Source organism: Sylvia atricapilla, chromosome 5, assembly GCF_009819655.1.
Source record: "Sylvia atricapilla isolate bSylAtr1 chromosome 5, bSylAtr1.pri, whole genome shotgun sequence".
NCBI lineage: Eukaryota > Metazoa > Chordata > Aves > Passeriformes > Sylviidae > Sylvia > Sylvia atricapilla.
This window is the reverse complement of record NC_089144.1, coordinates 59961103-59979473: the sequence shown is the minus strand read 5'-3', so window position 1 is coordinate 59979473 and position 18371 is coordinate 59961103. Positions and strand designations below refer to the sequence as shown.

General features: G+C 43.3%; 1 protein-coding gene across 1 annotated transcript in view; it reads left to right on the top strand.

Moving 5' to 3' along the window:
- The window catches only part of CCND2 (cyclin D2), a 28192-nt gene extending 10376 nt beyond the window's left edge, over positions 1-17816 (top strand). Inside the window, exons 4-5 of the mRNA XM_066319683.1 lie at positions 6122-6252; positions 16353-17816. Coding sequence (XP_066175780.1) covers positions 6122-6252; positions 16353-16508 — 287 coding nt within the window. The 3' untranslated portion in view covers positions 16509-17816. The remainder of the gene's footprint in view (positions 1-6121; positions 6253-16352) is intronic.
- Positions 17817-18371: the final 555 nt, after the last annotated feature.

Below are 18371 nucleotides of genomic sequence, written 5' to 3'. Positions count from 1 at the left end.
TATCAGTATAGTGAGCTTTCCAGCTAGTGGAGCCACAAGAACCAAGGAAGTGCCATCAGTAAGTAGTCAGAGCCTCGGGAATGTTTCATGACCAGTCAGGTCTGGCAAGAGGAGGTGGAAAGAAACAGAGAAAGAGAGAATGTGTTGATACAAGCTGGCACCACCACGGAGCTGCCGGAGGAGTTGCCCTCCTTTCTACCAGCTGCAGGTCTGACGTTTTGGTGGTTCAGGCACTAACATCATCCTAATCCTTGGTTAGAAAGGTGTAAAAATAAGTGCAAATAATAACCAGTGCAAACAGCTGTTCAGAAATGGTATTTACCATTAGCTAATGAGCATACTGTTGTGAGTGCTCCTCTACTTTGCATAGGTTGTTCAGCGTGTTTTCCCTGTCTTTACCTCTCTTGGATGGTTGTGATGAAGCATTAACATTTAGGATAGTTCAGACCCATTTGGCTAAAGGCCAAATGCTGTCTGCTTTAATGTAACCGAGGACCAGAATTAGATGTCTGCCCTCCCACCTACTCAAAGGATGGAAGCATGTCTGCATCCTGGTTTACTTGAAAGTTTTGTGTTTGCTTTGAAGGGCTGAAGAGTTATCTGGTTTTGCCTTTAAAAGTAGAAATAGTTAACGTGAGGAAAAATTGCAATGTCTTGGAGAGATACAAGAGCAAGAAAAAAAATGTGGCCATTGCAGATACAACCAACTGTATTAGGAAAAAATAAAGTGTACCACACTGACCCTGGGATTGCATTCAGATCAAAGCAGACAAGAATTAAATTCACTACTTCCACTGTTTATCATAGACTTTTCTTTTAAACTTAGATAGTTAAATATAGATCCATGCTTGTGTTCATAGTACAGGCATTGGCTGGGTGAAGTCCGAGGCTGGCTGTGACCGTTATCTATATAATTTTAATGTATCAATACCTGTTTTCCTGATGGAGGTAACATACTTTTTTTCCCATCCCTTTTTACGCCCACCATGGGAAAAATTACCTTCCTTACGACAGCAGTTTCCAACTCTGTAAAGACAGCAGTTTCCAACTCTATAAATAAATATCTATCAAATTACAGAGATTGAAACTGGCTGCTGAAGAAAAGCTCAACCAGCAGCCAGATCAGTAATGTGGGTCATTTTAAGTAGGTAGAGTTCCCCCACCTGACTTTGACACACCGAGCACGTTCAGCCTGGGTATTTGTCAGTGCTCTTCTCCTTCTGATGGTTTTATTTGTTGGCTGCAAGTTAAGGCTTCCCCTTGCAGGACCTCTCTGGGTTCCTTCCTCCAGTTCCCTTCTGCTTTGGACTGACTGTCAGCCTTGCATTTTCCTGGCTTGAAGGTAGTGAAGACCACTGGATTGGGAGACAGCCAGCAAAACAGCTCAGCCGCAGTGCTCACAGCCCTGGAACTTCGGCGTGGATTACGTGTGCTCCCCTGGCAGAAAAACCTCCTCATGCCCTGGCTGTGTCAGCTCCAGGCTGAAAGTGGGGGACAGGTTCAGGGTACCCTGAATTTACTTGATGACTTTGGCTGGCTGGCTGGTCCACAGGTGGCTGTGTTTCAAAGGCTGCTATTTCTTGCATTGCCGTTTTTTATTTTCAGCGCTGAAGTCAGTGGGGTTGTGCAGGGCTGGTCACTTGTTTTTGAGGTCATTTGGGAAATAGGTGGTACTAAAATGAGATGGGATGGTTTCTAATGTTTATTGCCTGGGAATAGAAAGTAAAACTAGTTTTGGTTTCTAACAATCCAGTGTTTTCCCTTAAAGTGTTTGTGTGCTCCGATTCTCATAGAGCATGTGCTGTGGCACTGCTTCTCTAACTTAAAATGAGACTCTTTTGTATTTTTTGCGTGGAATGGCATAATCACAGAATCAATTAGGTTGGAACACACCTATGAGATCATTGAGCCCAACTATAAACCTATAAATCACAACAAAGTTAGAGTCAGAGCCATGCTTTAGATGCAGGCTCTGGGTGCGTGTTAACTAAGTTTGCACACAGAAGGATTTAGCCCATAACCTTGCTTCAGGTGTCCAGGGAGAAGTGCTTTTTATAAAATTCCATGTCCAGTAAGAAATGCTTTCTATAAAATTTCCTCTGTTGTTCAGGTTTAATTATCTCCTACAAAAATTTGCAGTAATTGCATATGTTTCAGCACACATTTTTAGGCTGTCTCTCTGTGCCCTCACCTTTCCTTTTTAAATTTTGTTTTTTCTTTGAATCTCATGGTAAATTTTTGACCTAGTTTGGAGAGGGGACAGTTTTACCTGGGTGAAAACTGAGTGAGGATGGCAAGGCTTGTCTTGTTGTCATAGTAGAAGCAGAGATAGAGGTTTATAATTGAAAATAGCATGTAAAAAGCTTGGTTTGAATTTCTCAATGGAATCTAAGAGACTGGGGGGGCGGCGGTTCTGCATCCCCTCAGATACGGTACTTAATATTTATGCTTTCACTGCACCTTGAAAAACATTTCACGTAGTTATTGCTTTGCTTGAATATGGAAATATGTTAATTATGGCCTTTATTGCGCTGCCTGCTCTTTTCCTCAGCCTTTTCTATTCAACCCTCTAGGTGGCCCAGCACAATGTGGCTTCTTTTCTTTCAATGAGCTCTTTCCACACTAATAGGGTCCAGGGTGATGTGGAGAACCATGTGCACAAAATTGGTGCACCACCCCCCATTCCTTTGTGGGCATGTCAGGTTAAATTCATATCAGCAGGAGGGTCACTGCCATGATTTTCAATAGCTCGAGATGAGGTGATGACTTCAGACAATGGTGCCACACTCTCCAGTTGGAGACACTTGCCTCACCAGTTGCAGTAGTTAATTAATATGCTAAAAATAGAAGCCAGTGATACAAATCGCTGCCTGTTGTACAACAAAGACTGGGCATGTGTAGCTTTGATAGCCAAGTTTATGGTGCTTGTTATGGAGGGAAGTTAGTTTAGAGCTAGAGGCAATGTAAGACTTTCTGGATGCTGAGCTTTAGTCACTCTGGGCCTCTGGCCATTCGCTCGCTGTCTCATTTGCATTATGAATGACATTAAGGGAGCTAACAAGGTTATTGGGCATAGAAATGTTCGCATGTGACCCCACGTGGAAGCAGACCTACAGCAGTGCTAGTTGGCAGGGACACTGTGCCTCTTTATTCAGCTTCCTAGGAAGACAGTTTCTGGGAGTGGATCTAAAATCAGCCACGAGAACACCGGTGTTCGGATAACGTGGAGGTCGTGATGCCAGGCAAGGAATTTCAGAGGGCAGGTGGAGCTCTGGCCTTTGCTCAGCCCGTTCTGCCTGGACATGGGCCCTCCCAGCACCAGCTTTTTACTACATCCTGCCTGAAACTCAGAACAAGGAGGGCAAAATTACAGGAAGTCAATTGCTACCTGTAGTTCCCATGCATAAGTGAAAGACAGTTTGGAGCCTCCAAGATAAAACATGGGAATTGCTTCCCAACTTAGGGGTGTGGTTATCCCTTCGGTGTGTTTATATAACTCCACGTGAAGTAAACATGAAAACGATTTTGATCATAGAATCATTAAGCTTGGAAAAGACCTCTAAGACTCCAACCCTAACCCAGCACTGCCATGTTCACCACTAAACCATGACGCCCAAGTGCCACATCTGCATGTTTTTTGAACGCTTCCAGGAAGGGTGACTCCACCACTTCCTTGGGCAGCTGGTCCAATGCCTGATCATCCTGAAGAAATTCTTCCTAATACTCAATCTAGACCTCTCCTGGCACAACTTGAGGCTGTTTCATCTTGTCCTGTCTCTTGTTCCCTGGGAGCAGAGCCTGACCCACCCCTGGCTGCCCTCTCCTATCAGGGAATTGTAGAGAGCAATAAGGCTCCCCGGAGCCTCTTTTCCTTCCTCAGCCGCTCCTTATCAGACTTCTGCTCCAGCCCCTTCCCCAGCTCTGTTCCTTTCCCTGGACACGCTCCAGCCCCTCCATGTCCACCTTGCAGTGCCAGGCCCAGAACTGGACACAGCACTTGGGCTGAGGCCTCAGCAGTGCCCACGGCAGGGGACAGTCACTGCCCTGGTCCTGCTGGCCACTCCCCTGCTGACCCAGCCCAGGAGCCATTGGCCTTCTTGCCCACCAGGACACGCACTATGGACCAGCAGACTCAGGCCCTTTCCTGCTGGGCTCTTCCCAGCCACTCTTCCCCAGCCTGGAGCTGCTGAACGTTGTTGTGACCCCAGGGCAGGGACCTGGCATTTGGCCTTGTCATCTCTCTGTGCTGGGCCCATCAATCCAGCCTGTCCAGATCCCTCTGCAGAGTCTTCCTGTCCTCAAGCAGATCAACACTCCCACCCAACTTGGTGTCACCTGAGGATTGACTGAGGGTGCACCCGATCCCCTCATCCAGGTCATTTATCAAAGAGAACTGGCCCCAACACTGAGCACTGGGGGACAGCACTGGTGACTGGCAGAAAGGGCAGTCCTGGAAGTGTAATTCCCATTCGCTTGCCACGTGCTGAGATCAGCATAGTCAGGGCTGTGTCCTGCACTGAGAATTTAGGAGTCAAGGTTTTTTTGTTGTTAGTTTGGGAGTCAAGGTTCTCCTTGTTGTCTCACTTGTTGGTGGAGGGCAATATAATTTCATTTCCAGGAATCATCTTTACTATGTACAGTGGGTTCTTCCTATTACAATAGTTATTATTTTTATAATAATGGCAGTCCATATTTCTTACTTTAGCCAGTGGGAATTTGCCCTTCAAAAGTGTCTGTCAGAGTGTGATGTCTGGTAGGAAGCAGCGTGCAGTCCTGGGCTTGCAGGTGGAAGCCTCCTGGTGGCTTTGTGAGACAGAGAAATCTGTGTCAGGGTTTCAACTCCTCCTTTTGTCTCCTCACTTCTAACACCCCCATTCTGGTCCATCTGGGTGGATGTTATGTCCATTAAGTGCCATTCTTACTGGACTGCTTCAATCCCAGGGATGTATTCCAGCCTGGAGAAGAACATGCTGTCTCCACAGCTATTGAAGTATGTGCCAGCTCTGAGTTTGGGAGGCTGAGAACAACTCTCCATGTGTCTAAAACCGGAGTGGGTACACAGACAGCAGCAGGGTTACAGAATTTGTGAACAGAGGGGATTTGGGATCTGCAGCTGGGCAGTTTTCTATAATCTGTTTCTATTGATGGAATGTATGCTTGTAATTTATTTCTTAATATGTATTACTTTGGTTTACTCTTCCTTCTACTCCAGTTCCCCCTGCTGAAAACTCATAGAGAAAGGTTTGCTAATACTGAACATTAGTAGAGAAAGGTTTGTTAATGAGTTGTTGTTGAACCAAAGAACTTGTAAATCAAGTTTCATTTTAGGAATATATCAAGATGTGGGAGATCTGGTATTAAGCAAGATAAACTAGTGCTGATAAACCAGTGTCTGTGGCAGCATCATAAACCATAAAATTGCCTTATAAAGATCACAGGATTTTATTTTAATTTCTCTTCTTATTTGACAGATGTGTGAGAGGAAGTTCTGAAGTGTATTTTTAACTTGTTTATTAAGAAGTAGTAGTAATAACAAATGTGATCTTTGTTCTTTGATTTCATAGCTATGGGCTGTAAGTGTTCTCACTTCCTAATTGCTAAGGTAGTAAAGATGAACCGTTAATTAAAATCTCTTTCCCGGACAGTTCTTTAAATGCTCGAATTAATTAACTCTTGAAAAATTGACGTGACTAAAAATCTCATTTTGGTCCTTTGTGATACCTTATTCCAGTTAGTTTTCTGGTTGTACAGAGAGGTCTAATGTGACCAAGACCCAAATTTCTGACATAAATTACAGAAAGCCTCCTTCTTCTCTTTCCTTTTCTTTAAAACTAAGGAAAGACTATTAAAAATTGTCCAGGTTTACTTTATGCATCAGTGAGAATAAAAGACTGAACCGCATTTCCATTTTAATTTGCAGGTCTGTTCCCCCTCCTTTGACTGCTTGTGATGAGCAGTGTGACTAATGAGCTCCATGGGACCAAAAAGAGTGGCACTTTTCCCTTTCTTCTACTTCCCCGGGTTTTATTCTTGGGTGTGGTTTTTTTTATGTTGCTTGCCTCTGATGTTTTGCAGCTTTTCTGGTCTGGGCTTGGACTAATTCCCAGATCTGTTCTTGCAGATTTTAACTTTGCCATGTACCCACCATCAATGATAGCAACTGGAAGTGTGGGAGCAGCCATCTGTGGCCTTCAGCTCGATGATGGGGACAGCCTCACGGACCTCCTGGCCAAGATCACAAACACAGATGTGGTGAGTGTCCCACATTCCTCTTCTCCTTTCACTTCCCAGGGCGTAGGGGAGAACTGGGCCTGATCCTGAAGGCTGAGTGGAGCGAAGGAGGGGATGTTTCTGCAGGGAGTGAGTTGCAGGTGTGGACCCAGCACTTTGGTTTGAGTCTCCAGAGTGGTGGGGAGAGCCTTTGCTTGCCCAAGCTGGTGTTGCAGCAGGCTGAGCCTCCTCAGGAGCCCTGGGTGATGGGGTGAGCAGGCAGCATTCCCTGGGGCATAAAGCAAACCAGGAGGTGTTGTGCTGCTGTTAGTCCTGTGCTTCCATCCTTTGAAACTGCTCTTCTGGCCCTCCTTCAGGTATCACCTAAAAATTCTTGGCTTGGAGGAAGTGAATAATGAGCTAATTTTGAGGCAGGATGTGAGACAGGCACAACTCAAACTGTCCTTAATATGTAATAATTTATTGTTTTTAATTCACAGAGTAAATATGTGGCATTATTACATCTGTGGTAGCATTGTGAAATGAAGATTTGGGTTTGTGATTTGGTTAAAAAGGAGTAATAATTCCAGTTTACTTAAAAGGGGAGAATTTTGATGTTTATCTTTTTTTCTTACAATCAAATTGATCCTAATTTTCAAATGCAGTTCTGGCATTTCCCATTTATTTTAATTCGAGTTGGATTTGCATAGAAAAAGGAATAATTCTAATTGAGAATGCTTCAAGTTTAAACCATAAAATCTCAGAATGGCTAGATTGGAAGGGACCTTAAAGACCATCTCATTCTGAGCCCCCTGCCACAGGCAGGGACACCTTCCACTATCCTAGGTTGCCCAGAGCCCCATCCAGCCTGGGTTTGGAACTTCCAGGGATGGGGCAGCCACAGGTTCTCTGTGCAACCTGTGCCAGGGCCTCACCACCCTCACAGGGAACGATTTCTTCCTCATATCCAACCTAAACCTGCTCTCTGTCAGTGTGAAACCATTCTCCCTTGTCCTGTCACTCCAGGCCCTTGTCAAGAGTCTCTCTCCATCTTTCCTGTGGGCTCCCCTCAGGCACTGCAAGGCCACAGTGAGGTCACCCCAAAGCCTTCTCCTCTCCAGGCTGAGCAATCCCAATTCCCTCAGCCTTTCCTCCCAGCAGAGCTGCTCCATCCCTCTGACCATCCTGGTCCCTCTGAGAGGAGGGACACCTTCTCTGCCTGAGGGAATTGGGTGTAAGCCCTATAAGGCCCTTTTGCTGCATCTTGCAATTTGGAAAACTTTTATCTACTGTGCTCATATTTTCTATTCAGGTTCTTTAAGTCTGAAAGAAAATACCTACAAAAACATCATAGTAGTTCTAAAGTGGTCAGAAGATGGGGTTTTCATTTTGCAATTAAAATGCATTCACACCTTTTCTTTTAAATTTAGCAGGGATTTTGTTATTTGTTGATTCACACCTTTTCTTTTAAATTTAGCATGCTTTTTGTCATCCTGGTGAAAATCTTCCCAGATATGACTGAGCCTACATTCCTTCAGAAGACAAAATTAATACTCTTCCCAAATAACAAAGAACTCCTAACATTTTACTGTTCACATCTCCTCTCCAAGAATCTGTCAGCATTGCGTAGAGACCAGCATCTTCTCTTTGCTCCTGGTCTCAGCCCACAGTAGCACAGATATAGAGGAGAGTTTCACTCATCCCCCAAATCAGAACAAACTTGAGACAAAAGGAGCTTCTGGATAATTTAATTGCTTATAAAAATATAAGCCTTTGCAGAAATTAGAGGGGCTGTTATTTTTTTCAAGGTGCTGTTTTTTTCAAGGTGCTGTTTTTTCCCTTAACTCCCTGCAAGGTTTGAAGCCTCAGCCTAACCACAGGTTGCCAGAATTTTTGAGCTTGGGCAAAATAGTGTATTTTTCATTAGCCTGCTGTTTCAGTTTGGGAGAAATATTTTGCTAGGTATTTTCTCTGTGAGTTTTGCATTGGAAAAATACAAAAGGGTCCAGGACTGGAAACTTTCACCCCACATGATATAGCCTGAGAGAGAAGCAACTGAAAATGGGATCTCAGAGTAGCATGACACAGACTTAGCAATAGGTAGTAATACCAGCCTCATGTGTAAAATGTATTGTTGGAAAAAATGTACTGTCTGGATTGTGTAAGAGTTGGCCCAAGGCTGTTTTAATAAAGAGTAAAGACTATTGTAATACATTTTACACTGGGACTTTAATTAAAGTTGAATGAAGAGCTTCAGTTCTCTCACTTCCGAATTTCTGATGCCTGAGAGCTGTTCCTGCCGTGGCACAATTAATTTCTTGTCACTGTGTGAATGATTTTGTTTTCCAGTGGAGGCTTTGGGAAGAGGGAGAAATGAGAGTTACTGGGCTTTAGGACCATCATGCAGGAGAAAAGTGGGGAAGTCACAGAAATTTACAGTTCTGCAGAGGAAAACCTTCTGGCCCCCTGTGCCTCATGGTAGCCCACAGGAACTATCAGGCAGCTGGGGAAGAGTCCTTCTCAGCCAGGGCTTCTGCTTCATTTTTGTTTTGGAGTGTGTGATTGCTTAGCATGGAAACAGATGATAGGACTTTCTCACTGGCTTTTCAAAAAAATGTCACTGTCTGAGGTGAAGCATGAAAAATCTCAGCTTCAAAGCTGTGAGCAGATGAAAAGAAAGAATGGTAATGAAACCCTGATGCAACTTAAGTACAGTGAGCTTTTCTGAACTTTCAGTGTTTTATAATGATAATTTAAGGGTGCAGTCTATTTGCTGGGAAATAGCAGCATTAACCAGGAGGCTGAAATCAATGGTGTTATTTTAGATTTACATTCGTGTAACTGTGACTGGAGTTTGGCATTTACAGCTCAAATAGACCTTTTTAATTAAGAATTAGGCCAAAAATACGTTATTAATAAGCAACATGTAATTTAGAGCCCAGCTGTTGGGTAAGCAGATAACCAGCACGAGTTCCTTTCAAAAACATGTTGGTGTTGGCTATCCTTGTATGAATCCAGAGCAGTGTCCCAGACATGAGATGGAGTTGTCCAAGGCATCCTGCCACTGTCATTTTAGGGATAACCAGTTATTTCTGGTAAATAGCTGCCCCGGGCTGTTTGGTGAGGGTTGAATCACGGGCCGGAGAAAGTGTGACAACAGGGGCAGGCAAACCCTGGTTTCATTACTCCTTCCACTGACCAAAATAAACGGCAGCCTGAAGGGCAGTGAAAGTAGCTCTGCATGGTGCATCTGAACTGCCTTCTCTGATTGCTACTGTCCCTAAGAGCCACTAAGAGCTAATCCCACACAACTGAGGGACAGTATTCTCCCCTTCTACTCTGTTCTTGTGGGGCTGCTGCCCCCAACATAAGGAGCAGCTGGAGCAAGTTCAGAGCAGGCCACGGAATTGATAAAGAGAACTGGAGAGCTCCCCTATGGAGACAGTATAGGAGAGTTGGGACTGTTCAGCTTGGAAAAGAGAAAGTTGTATGGAGACCTCAGAGCATCTTCCAGCATCTGTGAATGGGCTCCAGAAAAGCTGGAGAGGGACTTCTCATTATGAACTGTAGTAACAGGACAAGGGGGAATGGCTTCAAACTGAAAGGAAGTAGGTTTAGATTGGATATTAGGAAGAAATTAGGAATTCAAATAACAATTTCAATTACAATTAGAGAGGGTTGTGAAGCCCTGGCACAGGTTTCCCAGAGAAACTGTCTGCCCCATCCTTGGAAGTGCTCAAAGCCAGGTTGATGAGATTCTGAGCAACCTGGTCTGGAGCAAGCTGTCCCTGCCCATGGCAGGGGGATGGAACAATATTACCCTTAGGGTCTATTTGAACCCAAACCATTCTGTGCCTCTGATTCTAACTTTACACAGCTCTGCAGGATGGGGATTGCATGTTCCAGTCTGTCCTCCTGCCAGGGGATGGGAACATTTCCTTTGTGGTTGCTTGAAGAGGAAAGGCTGGTGAGCAAGGAGTTAACAGACCTACTGGCAGGAAGCTGCAGAGCTCCCTGTGCATCACTTGGTGGGTCATTGCAAAGGAAAAATAAACAACTCAGGAAGTCAGGAATTCCCATAGCATCCCAGACCAGCACTCCAGTGTGAGCAGTATCCTGTCCCTGGTGGAGCCAGATGCTTTGGAGGAGGATACAAGCATCCCTGCTGTGCACAATTACGGGATGTGAGGAGGGATAGCTGAATGGGTAGGGCACATTTTAAGACCTTGCAGTCAATATTCTGCTTTGCTTGAGACCTTCCTTGGCCCTCACCTCCTGGAAGAGCAGTCATCCAAGTTGCATCTGGATGACACACAGAGTTGGTCTCCACAGCATCAGCAACCAGGGAGAAGTTTTCAGGTAGAGCCTGTATGTGGGCAGAAGTCATGTCTAAAAGTCTGTTCCCAGATGGTAACTGGTGTGTATTGAATAGTTTGGAAAATCTAAAGCATATTTAAGGGCCTGAAGTAGAAAAAAAAGCAAGGAACCAAACATTTTTTAAAGGCTTGTCGAAACAGCTGGCTGTGAGCCCTTAAAAATGTGGAGTGGGGCCGTTTTGAAGACTGGATCCATAATAAATGGCATCTAAAATATCTCCACTTATATGTGCCACATATGTCAGTGCCGGGATTTTTTTTTTATTCCCAAGATCAGAGACATCCCTTCATAAAGATCTGCAGATTTCTGCACAGAAACGGAAGTGAAGAACCACTCATGCTCAAGAATTCAGAGCTGCAGTAAAAAAAAATTGTGGAAATCTATCTTGAATGGATTGCATTCGAACATTGTCCCTACAGCACATACACCATTTATCCCCTCCTTTGTAGTGTCTAGGGCCTGTGGTTTTGGAAGCAAGAAACAGGACTCGCTGTATCTTATCCTGCCTTATTTGTTGCAGACCGCATTTTGTATGCAAGGAAACAACAGGCGAAATAGCCTCCCAGAGAAAGGAAGAATGAGATAGTTTCCTAAGTTGTCTTTGCCTGAGTTGGCAGCTGCTCCGTTTCATTCAGCTTTTTGTTCCCCAGTGAGTGCTGTGCGTGTGTAGCAACAATGGGGCGATGCAGTGACACCGCGGGCTGATGGCGGAGTTCCGTCGGGTCCATTGACAGGCGCGGCGCGCCCAGGGAGCCAGGCCCCCGAGGAGCGGCTCCCATGGATCGGCCGCTCCAGCAGGGAATCCCTGCTCCGCTCCTGAGGCTCTCCGGAACGCAGGCAGCTCCGCCCAGCTTTTCGAAAACCCCCTTTTCCGCTAAACGCTCAGGGTGTGTGTTACAGCAGCATGAATCCCGCACCTTCTCACCTTTTCATGTCTTCAAAGTACGACCTGGTAGAGATTACCAGAAATCCCAAGTCGTGCTGAGCAAGGAGTATCCTGGCATCTGCCCCTGCATTGCCCTGCTGGTGTGTTTGCTTTACTCTCTTCTCCCGGTTCTGAAAACATTGTTCTCTCCTGTTTGCAATGAGAAATACCCAAAGCAGCAACAGGAAACCAGAAAACTGAGTGGTGAAGCAAACAGTGGAACCGAATCTAGAAAGGACACTGTTGAAACTGCTGAAAAGATCAAAAAATGGCAGAGAAAAATGCACCGTATTTCAGATTCTTAATGTTTGTCACCTTATTTATTGCATTATTGCAATAACATGGATACAGTAAGTGGAGAATCTCTGACATGAATTAGTTATTAAGATTTTTTGAATGAGATGTCCTTGTTAGTCCACATGAAGTGTCTTTTGGAACAGCAAATCAGTATTTTCTATACTTCCAGGTGGAAAAAGAGGCATTAGACACTTATCTGTGACTGATGCTCTTTGTTACAGTAGCAAAAACATACATTCAGGAGGGAAGATATTTCTGTTTTTTAACTGCATCCATTAGATGTGAGATCACTGTAAATACAGTAAATGGATAAGATGTTCCCACAGCAGCTTTCCAAGCCCTTGCTTTGGAGAAGGTCAGTGAGGTAAAGGCCAGCGCTCAGCACACAAAGGCCCCACTTTGGGAAGGAATCCCTGTTTATGTCAACAATGAAGCATGTGCTTTGGAGAGGTCTGAATTGGGGCTTAAATGTGAACCAGTGGAGGAATCCAGCCGGCTTTTGTGTGTAGGAGTACAGATGACATGTTCCACACTGGAATTTATGTAAATCCCAACTCTTTAATGCATGTCTGATTGCTGCTTTCTTAAGATTATCCAAGCAATGCATACATGACCAGTGAACAGTACTGTAATTTTGGGGATCTCCAGCATCCTTTGCATTTATTAAACCAGATCCTGCACCTAAAAAATGCCCTTTTCAGATTTCCCTTTTGAAATTAGTTTTAAGAAAGAGGAAGAGATCGGGGCCTTAACACTTTTTTGTGAAGTAATTAATATCTATGTGGAAAACTAACCACCCTCTAACACACAAATTCCAGGAGGCTTTTTTAGCATTCCCAGCTTTGGGATTTTGGGCAGTGCAAAGCAAGAGCCTGTTGGTTGAGTTGAGTTGGGTTAGAGTGGGAGGCCTTCCCTCATAGCTTGCCAGTGAACCATAAAGCCAGTTTAAAACTGGAAGCTGGGGGCCAATATTGGACATGAGTATTCCACAGAAGTGTTGAAAAGTTCAAGAAAGCGAATTATGTGTAATATTCTCCAGGATTTTCCCTAGGGCTAGTGCTTTCTTTCAAGATTGTCATGAATGGAAATTGAAATCTTCAATGATTATTGACTTAAATAAGTAGCTCATGCCATAGGGCTGCTGATTCCTCCTTCCAGTTATTTTCACTACCAGCCTTTCCACCGTGGCCACCAGGCTGCCCCTCATCAGACACAGGAAAGCTTTTCTTTTTCTTCAAATGCATTTCAAGCGTGCTAGTAAAATCACCTAGGGATGAAAGAGTTTCATAATGAAAAAAAAAAAAAAAAAAAAGAAACCTCAAAGTTAATTGCCTTTTTAGTTCTCTAAATTCTGAAGTAAAAATAAAACTATGGAATGGAAAGTACCAGAACTATTTTAATCATTAAAACTACTAGACCATATAGAAGAATGGGGAAGTTGATCCATGTGATACACACTTTAAAAAGTTTTTTATAAAAACAACAAAGGCAAACCCTGCAGTATTCTGAAGGAATGGCCTAGTCCTTGTATTGAAAAGTCTGGGGTCATACTGCAGTGCATTGTAGTGTTCTTTCAAGGAAGATTTGTTGAAAATAATGCAATTCATGGGTTTTTTCTTTGATATGTTCTTAAAACTTAATTCTCTCTTGTCAGAGCCATCTAGAGCTTGCAAAATGAAAGTCCACCGGTAAAATATGTACTCATGCAGCAAATCCCCATGAAACTTGGAGGGGTTAAAAATACTGTGTCATGGGAAGGCCAGGCTGTTTGTCCTGATGGGTTTTTAGTATTTTTTTGTATTGTGTCTCAAAGTTCCAGTGATGCCCTCATCTATACAATAGAGCCACTTACCTTATCATACTATGACAGCTGAGCTGATAAGATACTCTAAATTAGGAAGTTTTTTTTCCTTTCACCTGAGAGATTTAACATCCAAGGGGGTTTAGTATGCAAATAGCAACACTTTTTTGGGAAAACTATTTCATGATGAATGCAGTGTGGTGGTCATTTTTACTGTAGGTTTCTTTGTTTTAAAGAATTCAGTGGTTTTAAGTTCAAAGCCTAAGTGTAGACAAGAGAAATAATACATGGTGGCCTGTGGATTCCCATATGAAATAAAATCCACACTTTATTCCAGTTGAGGCCACTTCATAGATTTTATGTACCAAAATGAAAATGCCAGAAATGACCCATTTCTCTATAGAGTTACCTGGAGATTTCAGCCTCTTCATACCTGAAATGAATCATCACACTGCCCATCAGAAGTCTGTATAGTGATGGTGTAAATGATGATTACATGAGGGTGTTTAGGAACAGACAAAGCTGACTCCAAATGCTCGAGCCTCATGTTCTGCATGTCACCACCCTTCCTTCCCCAAGCCTGCTTGCAAGGAAATTGCCTCATTAAGCTTTTCAGACTGAAGCTGCTTTAAAAAAAATCTGGCTTGTTTTCAGAAGGACACAGTACTTCAGAACTGTGTTTTAAAAGAAGAGGTTCTTACACCCAAAAAAACCGCATTACGTGTGTCGTGTGTTACAAGAGTCTCCAAACTGGTGCCCCCGCATTTAAAAATGCCTTGACCCACACAGTGATTTGTTGTCATTGCCCTCTTACACACAGGTGAATGTTTACAATGGACCTAAAGCCCTCCCTAGCTGATAATGAGGGATTTTCCTTTATGTGAGGACAGGATTTTGCAGCCAGCAGCTGCCGGCTGGTAGCCAAGAAAAATGGGTGTTCATTACCCACTGGAGCTAATTTTGCCCATCACAAATGTCAGCATTGCCAGCGTAGAGATCCTGTTCACTGGATGTGTTTTTCCGAGTCAGGCTGGGATGGCAAATCAATCCTCCACACATAAGTATTTCAAACCCTCCCCAATAACCAGGTCCTGTGTAGAAAAAGGGGTGTGTTGGTCAGTGCCTGGCTCCTCAGTGTTGCAGTCACATCCCGTAGTAGGTTCACAGGTGTCTGTGGAACCCTGTGGAGGTCAGTGTACTGCTCTGTTCTCCAGCTCCCCTGCCTGACAGTGGGAATGGTGATGCTCGGTCTCACCCTGACAGATGCTGTGGGGGCTCTGGTTAAAGCACTGTGCTGTTGAAATCTTCCTACCAAACTCTATGTTGCTCTATTCCCTGAAGGCTCCCGGAGAGAGTGACCCAGCTCTTAGGCAGGCTGAGGCCACAGGAAGTTTACAGAATTAGTGCCTTTTCCAGAAGGACTCCTCAGGGCTGCCTTTAGAAAATGCCATTTCTTGTAGCACCACTTGTCCCCCTGCCCAGTGCCAGCACACTGAACATGGTTGGCATTGTGTTCATACAGTCACAACTTGGGTTTCAAGTTTCTCCTATAACTCAGAGTTTGTCAAGGTTTTCTCTCACTTTCTTTTCTGGTTAAATAACCATGTTATTTGGTCTTCCAGTATATTATCAAGAGTGTGGGACATCCTGTAATCCTATTTTAATAGTCACCTTCTTCATCGCTGTGTCTAGTTTAAGTGTGGTGAATCCTTTGCACTTACTTCTGTATTTATACTTCATGTTAATTGTGAGACTCCTGATAAACAGGCTCCCATATATATGTTACTGTACTGTACCCTGCTATTTCTCTGAATGTTCTGTAGTTTGTGATGCAGTGGTCCCTGGGAACTGCTTATATGTTCAGAAAATGATTGGACATGGCACTCAGTGTCTGGGTGTCAAGGTGGTGTTTGCACAAAGGTTGGACTTGATGATGTCAGAAGTCTTTTCCAACCTAAATGATTCTACAGTTCAGTAATGCAGCTGCACATTTGGAGCTTGTGTGAATTTTCTCTTGTGTGAATTTTCACAGATAAACTAACCTTTTTGCCTCTTCCTGGGGGACCCAAATATGTGACAGATAAAACTCAGCCCCAGAGCACTATGCTTTTTCAGAGACCTCAAAACTTCTTCAGTTTCCCATCAGTTTGCTTTGTATAAAGAGCATGTCTGTGTGATCTTGGTACAGCACATGGAGGTTATTTCAGGATAAAATTGCAACTTGTTTTTGTAGAGAAGACCAACTTAGGTGGTTTAACCCTGCATAAGAGAGGGAAAAATTATTTCTCTGTAATATTTAGGTTCCTGCTCAAGAACCACATAAATCACATAATCACAGAGTCATGGAATGGCTTGGGTTGGATGGGACATAAAAGCCCATCCAATGCCACCCCCTGCCATGGGCAGAGACACCTTCCACTATTCCAGGTTGCTCAGAGCCCCATCCAGCCTGGCCTTGGACACTGCCAGGGATGGGGCAGTCACAGATTCTCTGGGCAACCTATTGATCAAAGACCAGTAAAATATTATGATTTAGAGCCTAATCATTACAGCATGAACAGTGTTGAACCCAGGGAGTTTGTGCAGAGTAATTATCTCTCAGAATTCAAGGTTGATTCGTGTCAGAGCAGGCACTTCTTGGAAGTACCTGACCAATGCACTTCCAACTTCTGCTGGCTCAGTAAGGGAAAAAAAAACCACCTTTATCTTTACTAATAGGTAAATTTCCTTTCTTTTCTCTAGGACTGCCTTAAAGCTTGTCAGGAACAGATCGAGGCGGTGCTTGTGAACAGCCTGCAGCAAGTCCGGCAGCAGCAGCAGCAGAGCAACCCCTCCAAGACAGTGGATGAACTGGACCAGGCCAGCACTCCCACAGATGTGAGAGACATCAACCTGTGAGGACACCGGCACACAAAGTCACGCTTGCTCCCCCTGACCCTTTATTTTTGTTATTATTTTTAGAGTGAATTTTTTTTTTAATCTGCTCCCACATAGAACATATTTAAAGCTCTTTTAGGTATAAAGAAAAACAAAAAAAAAAGTACAAAAACTGAATAATGAAAAAAAAAAAAAGCATTTGGTGCCTGTGATGTTCTACAGAAGGGAATCCCACGATATATTTGGTAATTGCTATTTGATTATGTATCAGTGATATTAAATGCTTATAAAAGCATACAAAGTAGCTAGATCAATGTAAGCCTGCATTTGTGGGAACAAAGTAGAGTATACTTGTCTGTGTATTATGAACTAGTGCATACACCCCTTTTTTAGATTTAAGAAAGGAATCGTGTGTGCGATTTTATGGCTTGACTAGATTGCAAAGCAATAGAATAAGGGGTTTAGGGCAAAGTGGGAAAAGATCCCTGAAGCAATTGAACCATTTTGAATGCAGAAGAGATTTGCTGATCTGTCACCTCTGTTATTAGTCAGAAGTGTTTGTTGGATCTCTGTATGTTAGTTTTGTTTACTCTTGCTGTCTGTGGTAGCTGCTACCTAAGAAAGAAGATGCTTTATTTTACCAGCCAGAAGAGCAGGTGTCTTTTGGGCTTTTTTTTTTCAGTTGATTTCTTTTTCTTTTTTTTTTTTTTTTCCCCTGCCCCAACTTCCCCTCTGCCCCTCTTGACTTTTTATCTACTTTTCCTTCTGACATGGTTCATTCTAAACACAGCAGCATCTTTGGCATGAGAGCAATTCCGTTTACCCAGCCGTGGGCCGAGCCAAAGTTCCCAAGTGTTCATGGTCAGGGGGGAATGCACGCATTAATCCCGACCTGTTGGCTGGGCAGACCACCTCCAACCTTTGGATTGCAAGATGTGGTGGATCATTTAGGAAAAGCATTATAATCCTTTACAGTGCTAACGCTTCACGTCCATGTTAACTTCTGGCAGCTTCTTAGCTTGGCCACAAAGACATTTAAATGATGCTCTGTACATCTTCCCTAGTAATAGCCCCTCACTGTGTTAAAGAAGATGAGGTTTGGTTTGCTCCTTCATCTCTCTTTCCCCCCACTCCCCCCTGCACACTTTTTCAGCATTTCATTAACTTTATTGATCCACAGTGAGTGTTTTTGTAAACCATTTCATTCGAAAAGCACTTTGAAAATTCTTCCTAAGGGATTAAATGAGATGGTTTATGACAATTTTGCAGAGGAAAGAAAAACAAAAAAAAAAAAAAAAGAGAAAAATAAAGAAAAAAAAAAAAGAGAAATCACAAAAGCAAGGCTTTGTATAGCTTTTTATAGTCAATATTTTCCAGTATCTGGTGTACTTGCTTAGCTGCGGTGTTGCTGGAAATACCAACACCCGCTTCAGATGACATTCCTGTCATGACATTCCGGATAAAAGCCTGACCATCTGTATTGTTCAGTGTCACAGAAGGATCTTTAATACCACCCGTGTGTTTATCTATGGACAAGGAAAGAAAATTGCTGGTGCAACAGCCATGGTGGTAAACATCGAGGTGTGCGCCTTGGAGTTTTATTACAAAGGTGTATTCAGTGTACTTGAATTTATTTTCCTGCTCCACCTGTAATGAAGAGGCATTTAGATGGCAAAGGAGTTGGAGCAACTTTTGGGTTTTTTGTTTTGTTTGGGGCTTTTTTGTTTTAGTTTTTGGGAATTTTTTTTGGTGTTGCTTTTTTGTTTTGTTTTGTTTTGTTTTTTTTAAGGGGTTTTTTTGGGTGGTTTTTTGGTTTTTTAATTTTTTTTTTTTGCACAATTGTATTAACAGTTTGCAGATATCCAATATGAAGCTGTTGGTTGA